Raw genomic sequence first — 20,806 nt, forward strand, 5'->3', positions numbered from 1 at the left:
CTTAATAAACATCTTGCACATAAAAAATATTCCATACAGAAATGACTGTGGCGGCCTCTTCTCCAGCTTTGTTAAAGGTTCAGGTGCTAATAAGAAGCAAATTCTCATTTTCTTCCAAGTACCACAAAAGCTTTCCTCCCTCACTGCCCATTCCCTAGCAGAGATACCATTGGGAGAAACCTTGTGGGACCTGATACAATACTACAGGGCCTATAAGACAGCTGTTCCACCAGGCAGCTATAATGGTTTCTGTCTGGGCATCCTCCTGGGCCACCTTCGGCCACCCCTCCAGGAAGAGAAAAATGTTTTTAATGAACTTCTGTTATTATCAATGCTTTACGAATGCTGATGGCTGCCCTGAGCGCAGAAGGGGAATGGTGGCATATAAAATGAATGATTAAAAAAAGCACTACCTCCCCCACAGCTCCTACATTCTTGCATGAAACAGGGATGCGACACATCTTTGGTTCAATGAAGTACAAACATACACATACAATCCCAAGCGTGCAAAAATCAAACCACCCCTCCTAGCCCTGAGATGCTCTAAGAAGTGGTGTGTGTGTTTTAATACCATGTTGTACTGCTGGGGTGGAGAAACTGGCAGGAGAACTTGGGGGCAGGAGCTTGGAGAGTACTGAACAGGCTGCGGAGAGGGCTGCAGAGCTGGGACCGGCTGAGAGCAGAGCAGGAATGAGAGGAGGGGAGAGGAGGCAGAAACAGGTGTCAGGAAAGGACGGAGAAGGGATAGCGGGGAAAGGAAGAAAAAAGGCACAGGTTAGTCATCATACACAGACACGAGAGGATGAAAGAGATCAGCGGCTGCTGAGTTAGTTTTGCATCTCTTTTTAGAGAAAAACAGGAAGAAGCAGACGCAGCTGGAAAAGCACAGCAGCGGAGGCAGCAGAAAAGAGGTCTAGCCATCTCTGAGCTACTGAGAGATGCAGCATGCATAAATTCCATCACAGCTGGGACACAAAACTCCAGGCACCCAGCAGCCTAAACCACTGGGGCTGGCAGCCCAGCTGCAGAAGTGACCAAGCAGCAGGTTCCTCCACTGGTTCCTCAATTTTGCATCAAAGAATTTACCCCTCCCTTTTATTTGGAGCACTAGGCAGAGTAGTGACATATATAGCCAGTTTATTGTTGTAAGTGGGAACTTAAACACACAACTTAAATCAAATCTTGGTAGACCTAATCTGCCCTGGCCCCTGCCTGGTGGAACACTCTTTCTCCAGCAATTAGGGCCCTGCGGGACCTTGGGGAGTTCCGCAGGGCCTGTAAAACTGAGCTGTTCCACCGGGCTTTTGGGGGGACCGGCCGCTGATTCCGCCCCTCTCATTGCCCTGCCCACTGGCTGTGCATCTGACCATCTGCCAGCCCCCTCCCAGAATTTGACCACTCCCAGGATTTGATCACTGGGGTGTGGTGTCAGACGCCCTTTATTAACATTAATTATTAATTATTTATTGATAGATGCTGCTGCTATAGTTTTAAAGTTCTGTATTTTAAATTGGGGTTATTCGATTTGTTTTATTATGTTTGTTGTTGTTTGTTGTACACCGCCCTGAGCCCTTCAGGGGTAGGGCGGTTTACCAAATCAAATCAAATCAAATCAAATCAAATCAAATCAAATCAAATCAAATCAAATCAAATCAAATCAAATCAAATCAAATCAAATCAAATCAAATCAATCAATCAATCAATCAATAAATAAATAAATAAATAATCTCTCCAGAGAGCTGTAAAATGGCTTTTTCTCCTCTGTGCATATGCACAGGTGCCTTCTTGTGCATATGCACAGAGAAGAAAAAGCCATTTTATAGCTCTCCTAAGAGATTACGCTCCAGCAAGCTGCCACTAGGGTTACCAGCCTCCAGTGTAGGACCTGGAATTCTCCTAGACTTACAAGTGATGTCCAGACCACAAAGACCAGTGTCCCTGGAGGAAGTGGCAGCTTTGGAGGGCAGGTACTATGACATCACATCCACACCGAGCTCTCTCCCTTCCTCCAAGTCTGCCCACTCTAGGCACCATCATCATATTTCCAGGAATTTCTGCAGCCAGATTTGGCAAGCCTAAATGCAACTAATCTGAACGCAGACAACTCAAGTCATTTTGACAGAATAAGGAGGTTATGCTATTAGTCGGTAAAGATTCCACATAGGCATTGGGGAAAAACCTTGAAGGATATTTCTTTTTGGAGGAGGGGAGTTCCAATTCATATTGTTGCAAATCTTAGATTCGACAATATTCACAGGGAGCAGTTTGGTCATGATACCATTGATAATGTTTTCAACTATATTGTTAAGCAATGGGGCTTGAAGTTGGAAAAATACTTTCAAGTGTGACAAAATAAAGAAAATTATTTGGACCAAGAGTGCCAACTAAGAGTCTGCAAAGTGGGGGCTTTGTACGGAACGGCCTTTGGCCTCCTGCCTTTCTTTTGCCTTGGATTCTTCCATCTTCTCTTTTCAGTTGGAATATTCATGTTTGCAAACACACAGGCACGCTAAAAGGAGCGCACAGGGAAGAAGTTGGAAAGCCTATTTCCATTCCAGCAGGCTTCCGTTTTCTGATCCATCAAGGTCAAAGCAGAAGTTCAGGATGAGATCTTTCAGACACTGATCCAATGAGGAAAAAATAGCCCTGCTGAACTATTATTCTCATGGGTTTGTTATATGCTGGGACGGAGATGGCATAAACGTACTAAGAATGGCTATATTACTTTCAGCATGCATTGGTGAAACAAGACTGGCTGGGATCCAGCCTCTGTTTTCTGCCACTGTAACTGTGCTGTTTTCCAATGCTACTACCCCTTCCATGGCACAGCCCCCCTCTGTCTCCCATGAGGCTTGAGAAGGTCTCCTGACACCCAGAAGCCACAGAAGGGACGGGGAAGTCCTCTCCCACAAGCTTTGCTCCGCTCTGCTCTGCTCATTGGATGCTGGATAAAAGCAATTGAGCTCCAACAATGACACACGCCTTAATTGCATTTTACAGGAGCTTCTTCTCAAAGACTTTCTGACATAGATTACAGATGGCTTCTATTTTTTGCATACAAGTATCAAGGGTTCATTCTGCACCTGCAGAATAATGCCCTTTCAAACTGCTTTCAGTGCTCTTTGAAGCTGTGCGGAATGGCAAAATCCACTTGCAAACAGTTGTGAAAGTGGTTTGAAAATGCATTATTTTGCATGTGCGGAAGGGGCCTAAGTCTTCCTGCAAAAGGTTTCTAAACTTTCTAAGCCCAGATAATAAAACCTCCCTTTTGCTACATTATGGATGGACATTTACCACTCCTCCCAAGTAGTAGTAGTAGTGGTAGTGGTACTAGTAGTAGTAATAGAAGAAGAAGAAGAAGAAGAAGAAGAAGAAGAAGAAGAAGAAGAAGAAGAAGAAGAAGAAGAAGAAGAAGAAGAAGAAGAAGAAGAAGAAGAAGAGGAGGAAGAAGAAGAAGAGGAGGAAGAGGAGGAGGAGTTTGGATTTATATCCCACCTTTCTCTCCTGTAAGGAGACTCAAGGTGGCTTACAAGCTCCTTTCCCTTCCTCTCCCCACAACAGATCCCTTGTGAGGTAGGTGGGGCTGAGAGAATTCCAAAGAACTGTAACTAGTCCAAGGCCTCCGGCAGGAATGTAGGAGTGTGGAAACACATGGTTCACTAGTTCACTATACTAGTAAGTATACCAACATGCTGCAGTTTTATTTGCTTAGTTATGTATAACCAATGTCATATTCTCAAAGCAAGAAAGGAACTTACATTTTGATAAGAAGGTATTTAAACATACTCATTTCCCCCTGATATTTCTGTTTTTAATTAACACTTTTTCTTCCATGGCTTCAACATGTGCAAATTGTTTACATCTCTGTTATCAGTGCCCCTCTGCAGGGGAGCCTGAACAGCAGTTAACGTTACTGGAGTCAATGCTGTTTTTCCACTTAACACTATTAGCTGAATGTATAGCTAGTGCTACAATAAAGGAACCAAATTGGCAGAGTTTGCCAGACAGGAAGAGTAAAGAGCTCTCTAGACAACTATTTCTGTGCTGCTGCTGTGTGATAACAGAAACAGACTGAGCAGGAAGTAGGCTGGCCAGATTCCACAGTTTTTTTAACTAAGCTTATACCTTGCCTTTATTCATTGGGGGGAGGGACTGTGTGACTGGCTCAAAGGTCGTCCAATGAACATACAGAGTGGAGATCTGAACTTGGACTTTCCGCTCTTAGTGAGACTCTCTGGCCATTACATTACACTGTGTTGGTTCCATTATGGCTGGCACAGGGAAAAACTCATTCAGTGCCACTGATCCCAGCAGCCTACATGGTCTGTTAGCTGAGCAACATTAATTCCCGCCCCCCTGGGACCCTCTGTGCTGTGAAGCTGGGCCCATGACCAGATCAGAGGGCAAAGCAGGGCTCTCCCAAATCACATTATACTTCTGGGCATAACATCGAAAGTTTACAAAACGTCTGCACTAACCTACTCCTACTGGACTCAGTAATCAGTGCTAACAAGCCCAAATTCAATGCACACTCTAACAAACCATGAAAACTCCCAGTGAGCGATCTCTATGGTCCCAGGAGCAGCAAAGGAAGTCTGCTCAGCTTGGAACCAGCCATAGGGCTTGCTTACACCCATTGCCACTGCCACAGAGGCTGGTACCATGTGGGGCACTTGGCTGGCTCCAGAGCTGTTCTAGCATCTCAATAAGAACATAAGAACAAGCCAGCTGGATCAGACCAGAGTCCATCTAGTCCAGCACTCTGCTACTCGCAGTGGCCCACCAGGTGCCTTTGGGAGCTCACATGTAGGATGTGAAAGCAGTGGCCTTCTGCGGCTGTTGCTCCCGATCACCTGGTCTGTTGAGGCATTTGCAATCTCAGATCAAGGAGGATCAAGATTGGTAGCCATAAATCGACTTCTCCTCCATAAATCTGTCCAAGCCCTTTTTAAAGCTATCCAGGTTAGTGGCCATCACCACCTCCTGTGGCAGCATATTCCAAACACCAATCACACGTTGCGTGAAGAAGTGTTTCCTTTTATTAGTTCTAATTCTTCCCCCCAGCATTTTCAATGGATGCCCCCTGGTTCTAGTATTGTGAGAAAGAGAGGAAAATTTCTCTCTGTCAACATTTTCTACCCCATGCATAATTTTGTAGACTTCAATCGTATCCCCCCTCAGCCGCCTCCTCTCCAAACTAAAGAGTCCCAAATGCTGCAGCCTCTCCTCATAGGGAAGGTGCTCCAGTCCCTCAATCATCCTTGTTGCCCTTCTCTGCACTTTTTCTATCTCCTCAATATCCTTTTTGAGATGCGGCGTCTCTGAATATAGACAGGTTCTAGTGGGGTTCAGCTCCACAGTTCCAGGCGGCAGCATCCAGCCTAGCATGGCAGGGGCTGCAACTTGGAGCTGCTGGCGAGATCCAGTCTATTCGCCAGCTTCAACTAGTGTAAACCACCTGCTGCCCTTCCGGATAGAGATAACCTGGTCTCCGTCACCTGCACCTTTTGTAACACTTGGGTAAGATTCTGCCATATCTTATGCACAAGGCTGCCTTGGGAACTACTGGGAAAGATTCACGACCATAGCAATCATATTATTGAATGGAGCAAACTGATGTCAACAGATTGGCCCAGAGCCAAAAAGATCTGGTTGTCAACATGCTTTCAGGTATAATTCAAGGTGCTGCTTTTCACCATTAAAATCCAATCTGTTTGGGACATCAATACTTGAAAGCCATCATCTCCAATAAGAAACTGTCCATTTTTAAAATACAAAAGCCGATTCAGATCTCTGCAGCTGATGCCACTAATATTCTGTAACACTGCCTCACCCTCAAATGTTGAGAAGAAATCCACCCCACCCCCTTGGTCTCTTGAGGTTTGAAAGGAATGCTGAAGCATTTTCCCCCAATGGCCAGGAGGCTTCCAGCCTCAGCCAGCCACCTTTTAGAAATGCTAATACAGGTCTCAAGAGACAATAGGATGAGTGAAGTCCCCCCTCCTTCTCCAAGCAGGTATCACAGATTTGGACTGCTAAAAAGGATAAAGGGCCTTAAGAAGAGGATACCTGGTGCTAGCAGGAAAAGTTTCCTTGACCCCAAACTGATCAGGTCAAGGGATGGAGACTGAGAATTGATAAAACTCTTGGGAGCAAGGAAGAAGTTCTCTTCTGGCTGAGACCATTGAAGGGGACAGAGCTCTTGCCTGAGTTCTGGAAGAGGCAGCCATTTTGACCATGTGCTCACCCAAGGAGCTGAAGGATATCTTCCAGGTAATGGAGAATCTGTAGACAGCTGAAACATCCTAAGCTTAAGCTGAAACATCCTTACTTTATTCTAACAACTGATAGGGTGTGTATAAAGGAAGGGACTGAAAATCATGCTTATATCTCATTTCTTTTGAAACCGTGGCTCAATCTGGTGCTATGCTAAATGTATGTTTATAAACATTCTCTTTTTTATAAATACTTTTAAACATCCGACGCTGGTAGCAGTTCTCTGTACCGTATAGACCTACGCTGTCTTGGATATGCAGGGCGGGGGGGCCCAGGAGGGGGGAAGGTTGACGGATGGCAAGCATCTATTCCTCCAGGGGTGCACAAGGCCGCAAACCATCCCTGTGGTAACCAGGAGCATGGAAGCAGGAGACAGAGAGGCAAGGTCTCAGAGTTGGAGAGAAAGCTGGGGGACCCTGACACTCCCTAGTAAGGAGTTCCAACAAAGGTCAGGTGGTGGCAGCAGGTACCCTAGAGAGAGAGAAAGGCCCTTCCAGGAAAAGTTGGGAGAAGGCTGGGAGGAATAGAACCTGCAGGCCAAAGAAGGCCTGTTCCGCCACAACTGTATATGGCAGGACGGCAAATTTTACTGTCAAGATCTAGTTCTGCATTCCAGCCTAACAAGGGTTGATAGGCAACGAAATTGGGGAGGTCCAGTTTCTATTATAACGAAGGGCTGTTTAGCTGCAACTGGCTTACAGCAACCTCTTGAGGGGTTTTCAAAGCAAGCAACAAACAAAAGTGATTTGCCATTGTCCGCCTGTACTTCACAACCCTTGTCTTCGCTAGTGGTTTCCCATCCAAGTACTAAACAGAGCTGATCCTGCTTAGTTTCTGAGCTCTGGCGAGCTTGGGATCGTGTGGCGTATTCAAGCTGCTCCAGTTTGCACACATGGTCTCAAAACCCTTCAAGTCCTCTCATGCTTGTGCTCAAAATGCCTTCCTGCTTTTTGTGCTAGTCAGCCAAGACGCCCGGAGGGAAAATCTCTCCAGACTCTGGTGACACTGAAGAGTGTGACTCACCTGTGATATGATGTGATTACTCATCGTCGGCTGTTGCTGGGGTGCGGGTGGAAGCGGTTGGTGCTGCTGCTGTTGCTGAGCAGCACATGGCAAAATACCTCGGCCAGGCTGAGCAGTGGAGACTTGACTGCATGCTTCTGGCGTACTGAGCGACAGACCTTTGCAAAAAAAGAGAAGAGAACATGCACCAGGAAGGTAAGAGGAAAGCAATGGCCTCGTTCAGAAGAAGACACCCTGCCTAGAAGGGCATCCCATGAACTGTGAGCCCTGGACCCTCACCTCACACACCTTGATGGCTTAATTTAGCTGCTTGAGATCTGTAGCCAGTTCATCTGTAGCCATCTCTATTGAAAAAGTAGTCAACATAGCATGCAATCAAGATTTTTTTAAAGTCCACATCCCATTTGTTAAAATATGACCTGGACCACACTAAGGACATAAAAACACCAGGAAAGCAGCTACTCTACCTTTATTTAGATCCTGCCTTTCAGAAGAAGAAGACGACGACGAAGAGGAGGAGGAGGAGGCGTTTGGATTTATATCCCTCCTTTCTCTCCTGTAGGAGACTCAAAGGGGCTTACATTCTCCTTGCCCTTCCCCCCTCACAACAAACACCCTGTGAGGTGGGTGGGGCTGAGAGAGCTCCGAAAAGCTGTGACTAGCCCAAGGTCACCCAGCTGGCATGTGTGGGAGTGCACAGGCTAATTTGAATTCCCCAGATAAGCCTCCACAGCTCAAGCGGCAGAGCAGGGAATCAAACCCGGTTCCTCCAGATTAGAAAGCACCTGCTCTTAACCACTACACCAGTGCTGCTCCCAGAGCAGTTTGCATCGTTCTCCTCTCCTTTTTGGAGCAGCAGTGGCATTCCAGATACTCAGGTGTCATCCAATCGCTTACCTGCAAAAACTGGATGAGGCAGAGGGTTAGGGAGGTTCATTCCCCCCCTCCCACCTCATACACATATGTAAGCACAAAGCCTTGCTTACATTTTCACATCTTGTTTACAGCTCTTTCTTTCCCTGATCTGTGCTTTATCTCCCTTTTTTAAAAGAAAACACATAGGTTTTTCCTGAGGCTTCTGGCCAATCAGGGATTGCATAGTCAGTGTAATGATATCACAGAGCCAGTCAGCTTTGGTTACACAACACTGTCACAGAGGCAAAGAAAGGCCCTTTCTGTATACGCCAGGGGTAGGGAACCTGCGGCTCTCCAGATGTTCAGGAACTACAATTCCCATCAGCCTCTGTCAGCATGGCCAATTGGCCATGCTGGTAGGGGCTGATGGGAATTGTATCCCCCACCCCCCCCCCCCCCCACCCCCCCCCCCCCCCACCCCCCCCCCCCCCCACCCCCCCCCCCCCCCACCCCCCCCCCCCCCCACCCCCCCCCCCCCCCACCCCCCCCCCCCCCCACCCCCCCCCCCCCCCACCCCCCCCCCCCCCCACCCCCCCCCCCCCCCACCCCCCCCCCCCCCCACCCCCCCCCCCCCCCACCCCCCCCCCCCCCCACCCCCCCCCCCCCCCACCCCCCCCCCCCCCCACCCCCCCCCCCCCCCACCCCCCCCCCCCCCCACCCCCCCCCCCCCCCACCCCCCCCCCCCCCCACCCCCCCCCCCCCCCACCCCCCCCCCCCCCCACCCCCCCCCCCCCCCACCCCCCCCCCCCCCCACCCCCCCCCCCCCCCACCCCCCCCCCCCCCCACCCCCCCCCCCCCCCACCCCCCCCCCCCCCCACCCCCCCCCCCCCCCACCCCCCCCCCCCCCCACCCCCCCCCCCCCCCACCCCCCCCCCCCCCCACCCCCCCCCCCCCCCACCCCCCCCCCCCCCCACCCCCCCCCCCCCCCACCCCCCCCCCCCCCCACCCCCCCCCCCCCCCACCCCCCCCCCCCCCCACCCCCCCCCCCCCCCACCCCCCCCCCCCCCCACCCCCCCCCCCCCCCACCCCCCCCCCCCCCCACCCCCCCCCCCCCCCACCCCCCCCCCCCCCCACCCCCCCCCCCCCCCACCCCCCCCCCCCCCCACCCCCCCCCCCCCCCACCCCCCCCCCCCCCCACCCCCCCCCCCCCCCACCCCCCCCCCCCCCCACCCCCCCCCCCCCCCACCCCCCCCCCCCCCCACCCCCCCCCCCCCCCACCCCCCCCCCCCCCCACCCCCCCCCCCCCCCACCCCCCCCCCCCCCCACCCCCCCCCCCCCCCACCCCCCCCCCCCCCCACCCCCCCCCCCCCCCACCCCCCCCCCCCCCCACCCCCCCCCCCCCCCACCCCCCCCCCCCCCCACCCCCCCCCCCCCCCACCCCCCCCCCCCCCCACCCCCCCCCCCCCCCACCCCCCCCCCCCCCCACCCCCCCCCCCCCCCACCCCCCCCCCCCCCCACCCCCCCCCCCCCCCACCCCCCCCCCCCCCCACCCCCCCCCCCCCCCACCCCCCCCCCCCCCCACCCCCCCCCCCCCCCACCCCCCCCCCCCCCCACCCCCCCCCCCCCCCACCCCCCCCCCCCCCCACCCCCCCCCCCCCCCACCCCCCCCCCCCCCCACCCCCCCCCCCCCCCACCCCCCCCCCCCCCCACCCCCCCCCCCCCCCACCCCCCCCCCCCCCCACCCCCCCCCCCCCCCACCCCCCCCCCCCCCCACCCCCCCCCCCCCCCACCCCCCCCCCCCCCCACCCCCCCCCCCCCCCACCCCCCCCCCCCCCCACCCCCCCCCCCCCCCACCCCCCCCCCCCCCCACCCCCCCCCCCCCCCACCCCCCCCCCCCCCCACCCCCCCCCCCCCCCACCCCCCCCCCCCCCCACCCCCCCCCCCCCCCACCCCCCCCCCCCCCCACCCCCCCCCCCCCCCACCCCCCCCCCCCCCCACCCCCCCCCCCCCCCACCCCCCCCCCCCCCCACCCCCCCCCCCCCCCACCCCCCCCCCCCCCCACCCCCCCCCCCCCCCACCCCCCCCCCCCCCCACCCCCCCCCCCCCCCACCCCCCCCCCCCCCCACCCCCCCCCCCCCCCACCCCCCCCCCCCCCCACCCCCCCCCCCCCCCACCCCCCCCCCCCCCCACCCCCCCCCCCCCCCACCCCCCCCCCCCCCCACCCCCCCCCCCCCCCACCCCCCCCCCCCCCCACCCCCCCCCCCCCCCACCCCCCCCCCCCCCCACCCCCCCCCCCCCCCACCCCCCCCCCCCCCCACCCCCCCCCCCCCCCACCCCCCCCCCCCCCCACCCCCCCCCCCCCCCACCCCCCCCCCCCCCCACCCCCCCCCCCCCCCACCCCCCCCCCCCCCCACCCCCCCCCCCCCCCACCCCCCCCCCCCCCCACCCCCCCCCCCCCCCACCCCCCCCCCCCCCCACCCCCCCCCCCCCCCACCCCCCCCCCCCCCCACCCCCCCCCCCCCCCACCCCCCCCCCCCCCCACCCCCCCCCCCCCCCACCCCCCCCCCCCCCCACCCCCCCCCCCCCCCACCCCCCCCCCCCCCCACCCCCCCCCCCCCCCACCCCCCCCCCCCCCCACCCCCCCCCCCCCCCACCCCCCCCCCCCCCCACCCCCCCCCCCCCCCACCCCCCCCCCCCCCCACCCCCCCCCCCCCCCACCCCCCCCCCCCCCCACCCCCCCCCCCCCCCACCCCCCCCCCCCCCCACCCCCCCCCCCCCCCACCCCCCCCCCCCCCCACCCCCCCCCCCCCCCACCCCCCCCCCCCCCCACCCCCCCCCCCCCCCACCCCCCCCCCCCCCCACCCCCCCCCCCCCCCACCCCCCCCCCCCCCCACCCCCCCCCCCCCCCACCCCCCCCCCCCCCCACCCCCCCCCCCCCCCACCCCCCCCCCCCCCCACCCCCCCCCCCCCCCACCCCCCCCCCCCCCCACCCCCCCCCCCCCCCACCCCCCCCCCCCCCCACCCCCCCCCCCCCCCACCCCCCCCCCCCCCCACCCCCCCCCCCCCCCACCCCCCCCCCCCCCCACCCCCCCCCCCCCCCACCCCCCCCCCCCCCCACCCCCCCCCCCCCCCACCCCCCCCCCCCCCCACCCCCCCCCCCCCCCACCCCCCCCCCCCCCCACCCCCCCCCCCCCCCACCCCCCCCCCCCCCCACCCCCCCCCCCCCCCACCCCCCCCCCCCCCCACCCCCCCCCCCCCCCACCCCCCCCCCCCCCCACCCCCCCCCCCCCCCACCCCCCCCCCCCCCCACCCCCCCCCCCCCCCACCCCCCCCCCCCCCCACCCCCCCCCCCCCCCACCCCCCCCCCCCCCCACCCCCCCCCCCCCCCACCCCCCCCCCCCCCCACCCCCCCCCCCCCCCACCCCCCCCCCCCCCCACCCCCCCCCCCCCCCACCCCCCCCCCCCCCCACCCCCCCCCCCCCCCACCCCCCCCCCCCCCCACCCCCCCCCCCCCCCACCCCCCCCCCCCCCCACCCCCCCCCCCCCCCACCCCCCCCCCCCCCCACCCCCCCCCCCCCCCACCCCCCCCCCCCCCCACCCCCCCCCCCCCCCACCCCCCCCCCCCCCCACCCCCCCCCCCCCCCACCCCCCCCCCCCCCCACCCCCCCCCCCCCCCACCCCCCCCCCCCCCCACCCCCCCCCCCCCCCACCCCCCCCCCCCCCCACCCCCCCCCCCCCCCACCCCCCCCCCCCCCCACCCCCCCCCCCCCCCACCCCCCCCCCCCCCCACCCCCCCCCCCCCCCACCCCCCCCCCCCCCCACCCCCCCCCCCCCCCACCCCCCCCCCCCCCCACCCCCCCCCCCCCCCACCCCCCCCCCCCCCCACCCCCCCCCCCCCCCACCCCCCCCCCCCCCCACCCCCCCCCCCCCCCACCCCCCCCCCCCCCCACCCCCCCCCCCCCCCACCCCCCCCCCCCCCCACCCCCCCCCCCCCCCACCCCCCCCCCCCCCCACCCCCCCCCCCCCCCACCCCCCCCCCCCCCCACCCCCCCCCCCCCCCACCCCCCCCCCCCCCCACCCCCCCCCCCCCCCACCCCCCCCCCCCCCCACCCCCCCCCCCCCCCACCCCCCCCCCCCCCCACCCCCCCCCCCCCCCACCCCCCCCCCCCCCCACCCCCCCCCCCCCCCACCCCCCCCCCCCCCCACCCCCCCCCCCCCCCACCCCCCCCCCCCCCCACCCCCCCCCCCCCCCACCCCCCCCCCCCCCCACCCCCCCCCCCCCCCACCCCCCCCCCCCCCCACCCCCCCCCCCCCCCACCCCCCCCCCCCCCCACCCCCCCCCCCCCCCACCCCCCCCCCCCCCCACCCCCCCCCCCCCCCACCCCCCCCCCCCCCCACCCCCCCCCCCCCCCACCCCCCCCCCCCCCCACCCCCCCCCCCCCCCACCCCCCCCCCCCCCCACCCCCCCCCCCCCCCACCCCCCCCCCCCCCCACCCCCCCCCCCCCCCACCCCCCCCCCCCCCCACCCCCCCCCCCCCCCACCCCCCCCCCCCCCCACCCCCCCCCCCCCCCACCCCCCCCCCCCCCCACCCCCCCCCCCCCCCACCCCCCCCCCCCCCCACCCCCCCCCCCCCCCACCCCCCCCCCCCCCCACCCCCCCCCCCCCCCACCCCCCCCCCCCCCCACCCCCCCCCCCCCCCACCCCCCCCCCCCCCCACCCCCCCCCCCCCCCACCCCCCCCCCCCCCCACCCCCCCCCCCCCCCACCCCCCCCCCCCCCCACCCCCCCCCCCCCCCACCCCCCCCCCCCCCCACCCCCCCCCCCCCCCACCCCCCCCCCCCCCCACCCCCCCCCCCCCCCACCCCCCCCCCCCCCCACCCCCCCCCCCCCCCACCCCCCCCCCCCCCCACCCCCCCCCCCCCCCACCCCCCCCCCCCCCCACCCCCCCCCCCCCCCACCCCCCCCCCCCCCCACCCCCCCCCCCCCCCACCCCCCCCCCCCCCCACCCCCCCCCCCCCCCACCCCCCCCCCCCCCCACCCCCCCCCCCCCCCACCCCCCCCCCCCCCCACCCCCCCCCCCCCCCACCCCCCCCCCCCCCCACCCCCCCCCCCCCCCACCCCCCCCCCCCCCCACCCCCCCCCCCCCCCACCCCCCCCCCCCCCCACCCCCCCCCCCCCCCACCCCCCCCCCCCCCCACCCCCCCCCCCCCCCACCCCCCCCCCCCCCCACCCCCCCCCCCCCCCACCCCCCCCCCCCCCCACCCCCCCCCCCCCCCACCCCCCCCCCCCCCCACCCCCCCCCCCCCCCACCCCCCCCCCCCCCCACCCCCCCCCCCCCCCACCCCCCCCCCCCCCCACCCCCCCCCCCCCCCACCCCCCCCCCCCCCCACCCCCCCCCCCCCCCACCCCCCCCCCCCCCCACCCCCCCCCCCCCCCACCCCCCCCCCCCCCCACCCCCCCCCCCCCCCACCCCCCCCCCCCCCCACCCCCCCCCCCCCCCACCCCCCCCCCCCCCCACCCCCCCCCCCCCCCACCCCCCCCCCCCCCCACCCCCCCCCCCCCCCACCCCCCCCCCCCCCCACCCCCCCCCCCCCCCACCCCCCCCCCCCCCCACCCCCCCCCCCCCCCACCCCCCCCCCCCCCCACCCCCCCCCCCCCCCACCCCCCCCCCCCCCCACCCCCCCCCCCCCCCACCCCCCCCCCCCCCCACCCCCCCCCCCCCCCACCCCCCCCCCCCCCCACCCCCCCCCCCCCCCACCCCCCCCCCCCCCCACCCCCCCCCCCCCCCACCCCCCCCCCCCCCCACCCCCCCCCCCCCCCACCCCCCCCCCCCCCCACCCCCCCCCCCCCCCACCCCCCCCCCCCCCCACCCCCCCCCCCCCCCACCCCCCCCCCCCCCCACCCCCCCCCCCCCCCACCCCCCCCCCCCCCCACCCCCCCCCCCCCCCACCCCCCCCCCCCCCCACCCCCCCCCCCCCCCACCCCCCCCCCCCCCCACCCCCCCCCCCCCCCACCCCCCCCCCCCCCCACCCCCCCCCCCCCCCACCCCCCCCCCCCCCCACCCCCCCCCCCCCCCACCCCCCCCCCCCCCCACCCCCCCCCCCCCCCACCCCCCCCCCCCCCCACCCCCCCCCCCCCCCACCCCCCCCCCCCCCCACCCCCCCCCCCCCCCACCCCCCCCCCCCCCCACCCCCCCCCCCCCCCACCCCCCCCCCCCCCCACCCCCCCCCCCCCCCACCCCCCCCCCCCCCCACCCCCCCCCCCCCCCACCCCCCCCCCCCCCCACCCCCCCCCCCCCCCACCCCCCCCCCCCCCCACCCCCCCCCCCCCCCACCCCCCCCCCCCCCCACCCCCCCCCCCCCCCACCCCCCCCCCCCCCCACCCCCCCCCCCCCCCACCCCCCCCCCCCCCCACCCCCCCCCCCCCCCACCCCCCCCCCCCCCCACCCCCCCCCCCCCCCACCCCCCCCCCCCCCCACCCCCCCCCCCCCCCACCCCCCCCCCCCCCCACCCCCCCCCCCCCCCACCCCCCCCCCCCCCCACCCCCCCCCCCCCCCACCCCCCCCCCCCCCCACCCCCCCCCCCCCCCACCCCCCCCCCCCCCCACCCCCCCCCCCCCCCACCCCCCCCCCCCCCCACCCCCCCCCCCCCCCACCCCCCCCCCCCCCCACCCCCCCCCCCCCCCACCCCCCCCCCCCCCCACCCCCCCCCCCCCCCACCCCCCCCCCCCCCCACCCCCCCCCCCCCCCACCCCCCCCCCCCCCCACCCCCCCCCCCCCCCACCCCCCCCCCCCCCCACCCCCCCCCCCCCCCACCCCCCCCCCCCCCCACCCCCCCCCCCCCCCACCCCCCCCCCCCCCCACCCCCCCCCCCCCCCACCCCCCCCCCCCCCCACCCCCCCCCCCCCCCACCCCCCCCCCCCCCCACCCCCCCCCCCCCCCACCCCCCCCCCCCCCCACCCCCCCCCCCCCCCACCCCCCCCCCCCCCCACCCCCCCCCCCCCCCACCCCCCCCCCCCCCCACCCCCCCCCCCCCCCACCCCCCCCCCCCCCCACCCCCCCCCCCCCCCACCCCCCCCCCCCCCCACCCCCCCCCCCCCCCACCCCCCCCCCCCCCCACCCCCCCCCCCCCCCACCCCCCCCCCCCCCCACCCCCCCCCCCCCCCACCCCCCCCCCCCCCCACCCCCCCCCCCCCCCACCCCCCCCCCCCCCCACCCCCCCCCCCCCCCACCCCCCCCCCCCCCCACCCCCCCCCCCCCCCACCCCCCCCCCCCCCCACCCCCCCCCCCCCCCACCCCCCCCCCCCCCCACCCCCCCCCCCCCCCACCCCCCCCCCCCCCCACCCCCCCCCCCCCCCACCCCCCCCCCCCCCCACCCCCCCCCCCCCCCACCCCCCCCCCCCCCCACCCCCCCCCCCCCCCACCCCCCCCCCCCCCCACCCCCCCCCCCCCCCACCCCCCCCCCCCCCCACCCCCCCCCCCCCCCACCCCCCCCCCCCCCCACCCCCCCCCCCCCCCACCCCCCCCCCCCCCCACCCCCCCCCCCCCCCACCCCCCCCCCCCCCCACCCCCCCCCCCCCCCACCCCCCCCCCCCCCCACCCCCCCCCCCCCCCACCCCCCCCCCCCCCCACCCCCCCCCCCCCCCACCCCCCCCCCCCCCCACCCCCCCCCCCCCCCACCCCCCCCCCCCCCCACCCCCCCCCCCCCCCACCCCCCCCCCCCCCCACCCCCCCCCCCCCCCACCCCCCCCCCCCCCCACCCCCCCCCCCCCCCACCCCCCCCCCCCCCCACCCCCCCCCCCCCCCACCCCCCCCCCCCCCCACCCCCCCCCCCCCCCACCCCCCCCCCCCCCCACCCCCCCCCCCCCCCACCCCCCCCCCCCCCCACCCCCCCCCCCCCCCACCCCCCCCCCCCCCCACCCCCCCCCCCCCCCACCCCCCCCCCCCCCCACCCCCCCCCCCCCCCACCCCCCCCCCCCCCCACCCCCCCCCCCCCCCACCCCCCCCCCCCCCCACCCCCCCCCCCCCCCACCCCCCCCCCCCCCCACCCCCCCCCCCCCCCACCCCCCCCCCCCCCCACCCCCCCCCCCCCCCACCCCCCCCCCCCCCCACCCCCCCCCCCCCCCACCCCCCCCCCCCCCCACCCCCCCCCCCCCCCACCCCCCCCCCCCCCCACCCCCCCCCCCCCCCACCCCCCCCCCCCCCCACCCCCCCCCCCCCCCACCCCCCCCCCCCCCCACCCCCCCCCCCCCCCACCCCCCCCCCCCCCCACCCCCCCCCCCCCCCACCCCCCCCCCCCCCCACCCCCCCCCCCCCCCACCCCCCCCCCCCCCCACCCCCCCCCCCCCCCACCCCCCCCCCCCCCCACCCCCCCCCCCCCCCACCCCCCCCCCCCCCCACCCCCCCCCCCCCCCACCCCCCCCCCCCCCCACCCCCCCCCCCCCCCACCCCCCCCCCCCCCCACCCCCCCCCCCCCCCACCCCCCCCCCCCCCCACCCCCCCCCCCCCCCACCCCCCCCCCCCCCCACCCCCCCCCCCCCCCACCCCCCCCCCCCCCCACCCCCCCCCCCCCCCACCCCCCCCCCCCCCCACCCCCCCCCCCCCCCACCCCCCCCCCCCCCCACCCCCCCCCCCCCCCACCCCCCCCCCCCCCCACCCCCCCCCCCCCCCACCCCCCCCCCCCCCCACCCCCCCCCCCCCCCACCCCCCCCCCCCCCCACCCCCCCCCCCCCCCACCCCCCCCCCCCCCCACCCCCCCCCCCCCCCACCCCCCCCCCCCCCCACCCCCCCCCCCCCCCACCCCCCCCCCCCCCCACCCCCCCCCCCCCCCACCCCCCCCCCCCCCCACCCCCCCCCCCCCCCACCCCCCCCCCCCCCCACCCCCCCCCCCCCCCACCCCCCCCCCCCCCCACCCCCCCCCCCCCCCACCCCCCCCCCCCCCCACCCCCCCCCCCCCCCACCCCCCCCCCCCCCCACCCCCCCCCCCCCCCACCCCCCCCCCCCCCCACCCCCCCCCCCCCCCACCCCCCCCCCCCCCCACCCCCCCCCCCCCCCACCCCCCCCCCCCCCCACCCCCCCCCCCCCCCACCCCCCCCCCCCCCCACCCCCCCCCCCCCCCACCCCCCCCCCCCCCCACCCCCCCCCCCCCCCACCCCCCCCCCCCCCCACCCCCCCCCCCCCCCACCCCCCCCCCCCCCCACCCCCCCCCCCCCCCACCCCCCCCCCCCCCCACCCCCCCCCCCCCCCACCCCCCCCCCCCCCCACCCCCCCCCCCCCCCACCCCCCCCCCCCCCCACCCCCCCCCCCCCCCACCCCCCCCCCCCCCCACCCCCCCCCCCCCCCACCCCCCCCCCCCCCCACCCCCCCCCCCCCCCACCCCCCCCCCCCCCCACCCCCCCCCCCCCCCACCCCCCCCCCCCCCCACCCCCCCCCCCCCCCACCCCCCCCCCCCCCCACCCCCCCCCCCCCCCACCCCCCCCCCCCCCCACCCCCCCCCCCCCCCACCCCCCCCCCCCCCCACCCCCCCCCCCCCCCACCCCCCCCCCCCCCCACCCCCCCCCCCCCCCACCCCCCCCCCCCCCCACCCCCCCCCCCCCCCACCCCCCCCCCCCCCCACCCCCCCCCCCCCCCACCCCCCCCCCCCCCCACCCCCCCCCCCCCCCACCCCCCCCCCCCCCCACCCCCCCCCCCCCCCACCCCCCCCCCCCCCCACCCCCCCCCCCCCCCACCCCCCCCCCCCCCCACCCCCCCCCCCCCCCACCCCCCCCCCCCCCCACCCCCCCCCCCCCCCACCCCCCCCCCCCCCCACCCCCCCCCCCCCCCACCCCCCCCCCCCCCCACCCCCCCCCCCCCCCACCCCCCCCCCCCCCCACCCCCCCCCCCCCCCACCCCCCCCCCCCCCCACCCCCCCCCCCCCCCACCCCCCCCCCCCCCCACCCCCCCCCCCCCCCACCCCCCCCCCCCCCCACCCCCCCCCCCCCCCACCCCCCCCCCCCCCCACCCCCCCCCCCCCCCACCCCCCCCCCCCCCCACCCCCCCCCCCCCCCACCCCCCCCCCCCCCCACCCCCCCCCCCCCCCACCCCCCCCCCCCCCCACCCCCCCCCCCCCCCACCCCCCCCCCCCCCCACCCCCCCCCCCCCCCACCCCCCCCCCCCCCCACCCCCCCCCCCCCCCACCCCCCCCCCCCCCCACCCCCCCCCCCCCCCACCCCCCCCCCCCCCCACCCCCCCCCCCCCCCACCCCCCCCCCCCCCCACCCCCCCCCCCCCCCACCCCCCCCCCCCCCCACCCCCCCCCCCCCCCACCCCCCCCCCCCCCCACCCCCCCCCCCCCCCACCCCCCCCCCCCCCCACCCCCCCCCCCCCCCACCCCCCCCCCCCCCCACCCCCCCCCCCCCCCACCCCCCCCCCCCCCCACCCCCCCCCCCCCCCACCCCCCCCCCCCCCCACCCCCCCCCCCCCCCACCCCCCCCCCCCCCCACCCCCCCCCCCCCCCACCCCCCCCCCCCCCCACCCCCCCCCCCCCCCACCCCCCCCCCCCCCCACCCCCCCCCCCCCCCACCCCCCCCCCCCCCCACCCCCCCCCCCCCCCACCCCCCCCCCCCCCCACCCCCCCCCCCCCCCACCCCCCCCCCCCCCCACCCCCCCCCCCCCCCACCCCCCCCCCCCCCCACCCCCCCCCCCCCCCACCCCCCCCCCCCCCCACCCCCCCCCCCCCCCACCCCCCCCCCCCCCCACCCCCCCCCCCCCCCACCCCCCCCCCCCCCCACCCCCCCCCCCCCCCACCCCCCCCCCCCCCCACCCCCCCCCCCCCCCACCCCCCCCCCCCCCCACCCCCCCCCCCCCCCACCCCCCCCCCCCCCCACCCCCCCCCCCCCCCACCCCCCCCCCCCCCCACCCCCCCCCCCCCCCACCCCCCCCCCCCCCCACCCCCCCCCCCCCCCACCCCCCCCCCCCCCCACCCCCCCCCCCCCCCACCCCCCCCCCCCCCCACCCCCCCCCCCCCCCACCCCCCCCCCCCCCCACCCCCCCCCCCCCCCACCCCCCCCCCCCCCCACCCCCCCCCCCCCCCACCCCCCCCCCCCCCCACCCCCCCCCCCCCCCACCCCCCCCCCCCCCCACCCCCCCCCCCCCCCACCCCCCCCCCCCCCCACCCCCCCCCCCCCCCACCCCCCCCCCCCCCCACCCCCCCCCCCCCCCACCCCCCCCCCCCCCCACCCCCCCCCCCCCCCACCCCCCCCCCCCCCCACCCCCCCCCCCCCCCACCCCCCCCCCCCCCCACCCCCCCCCCCCCCCACCCCCCCCCCCCCCCACCCCCCCCCCCCCCCACCCCCCCCCCCCCCCACCCCCCCCCCCCCCCACCCCCCCCCCCCCCCACCCCCCCCCCCCCCCACCCCCCCCCCCCCCCACCCCCCCCCCCCCCCACCCCCCCCCCCCCCCACCCCCCCCCCCCCCCACCCCCCCCCCCCCCCACCCCCCCCCCCCCCCACCCCCCCCCCCCCCCACCCCCCCCCCCCCCCACCCCCCCCCCCCCCCACCCCCCCCCCCCCCCACCCCCCCCCCCCCCCACCCCCCCCCCCCCCCACCCCCCCCCCCCCCCACCCCCCCCCCCCCCCACCCCCCCCCCCCCCCACCCCCCCCCCCCCCCACCCCCCCCCCCCCCCACCCCCCCCCCCCCCCACCCCCCCCCCCCCCCACCCCCCCCCCCCCCCACCCCCCCCCCCCCCCACCCCCCCCCCCCCCCACCCCCCCCCCCCCCCACCCCCCCCCCCCCCCACCCCCCCCCCCCCCCACCCCCCCCCCCCCCCACCCCCCCCCCCCCCCACCCCCCCCCCCCCCCACCCCCCCCCCCCCCCACCCCCCCCCCCCCCCACCCCCCCCCCCCCCCACCCCCCCCCCCCCCCACCCCCCCCCCCCCCCACCCCCCCCCCCCCCCACCCCCCCCCCCCCCCACCCCCCCCCCCCCCCACCCCCCCCCCCCCCCACCCCCCCCCCCCCCCACCCCCCCCCCCCCCCACCCCCCCCCCCCCCCACCCCCCCCCCCCCCCACCCCCCCCCCCCCCCACCCCCCCCCCCCCCCACCCCCCCCCCCCCCCACCCCCCCCCCCCCCCACCCCCCCCCCCCCCCACCCCCCCCCCCCCCCACCCCCCCCCCCCCCCACCCCCCCCCCCCCCCACCCCCCCCCCCCCCCACCCCCCCCCCCCCCCACCCCCCCCCCCCCCCACCCCCCCCCCCCCCCACCCCCCCCCCCCCCCACCCCCCCCCCCCCCCACCCCCCCCCCCCCCCACCCCCCCCCCCCCCCACCCCCCCCCCCCCCCACCCCCCCCCCCCCCCACCCCCCCCCCCCCCCACCCCCCCCCCCCCCCACCCCCCCCCCCCCCCACCCCCCCCCCCCCCCACCCCCCCCCCCCCCCACCCCCCCCCCCCCCCACCCCCCCCCCCCCCCACCCCCCCCCCCCCCCACCCCCCCCCCCCCCCACCCCCCCCCCCCCCCACCCCCCCCCCCCCCCACCCCCCCCCCCCCCCACCCCCCCCCCCCCCCACCCCCCCCCCCCCCCACCCCCCCCCCCCCCCACCCCCCCCCCCCCCCACCCCCCCCCCCCCCCACCCCCCCCCCCCCCCACCCCCCCCCCCCCCCACCCCCCCCCCCCCCC

General features: G+C 74.1%; 1 protein-coding gene across 1 annotated transcript in view; it reads right to left on the reverse strand.

Moving 5' to 3' along the window:
• Positions 1–20,806, reverse strand: part of LOC125428025 (R3H domain-containing protein 2-like) — a 113,072-nt gene that overhangs the window by 23,124 nt on the left and 69,142 nt on the right. Inside the window, exons 11-12 of the mRNA XM_048487600.1 lie at positions 7,300–7,457; positions 572–673 (exon numbers count right to left, since the gene is read on the reverse strand). Of these exons, the coding sequence (XP_048343557.1) occupies positions 572–673; positions 7,300–7,457 (260 nt within the window). The remainder of the gene's footprint in view (positions 1–571; positions 674–7,299; positions 7,458–20,806) is intronic.

Source organism: Sphaerodactylus townsendi, linkage group LG03, assembly GCF_021028975.2.
Source record: "Sphaerodactylus townsendi isolate TG3544 linkage group LG03, MPM_Stown_v2.3, whole genome shotgun sequence".
NCBI classification, from domain to species: Eukaryota; Metazoa; Chordata; class Lepidosauria; order Squamata; family Sphaerodactylidae; genus Sphaerodactylus; species Sphaerodactylus townsendi.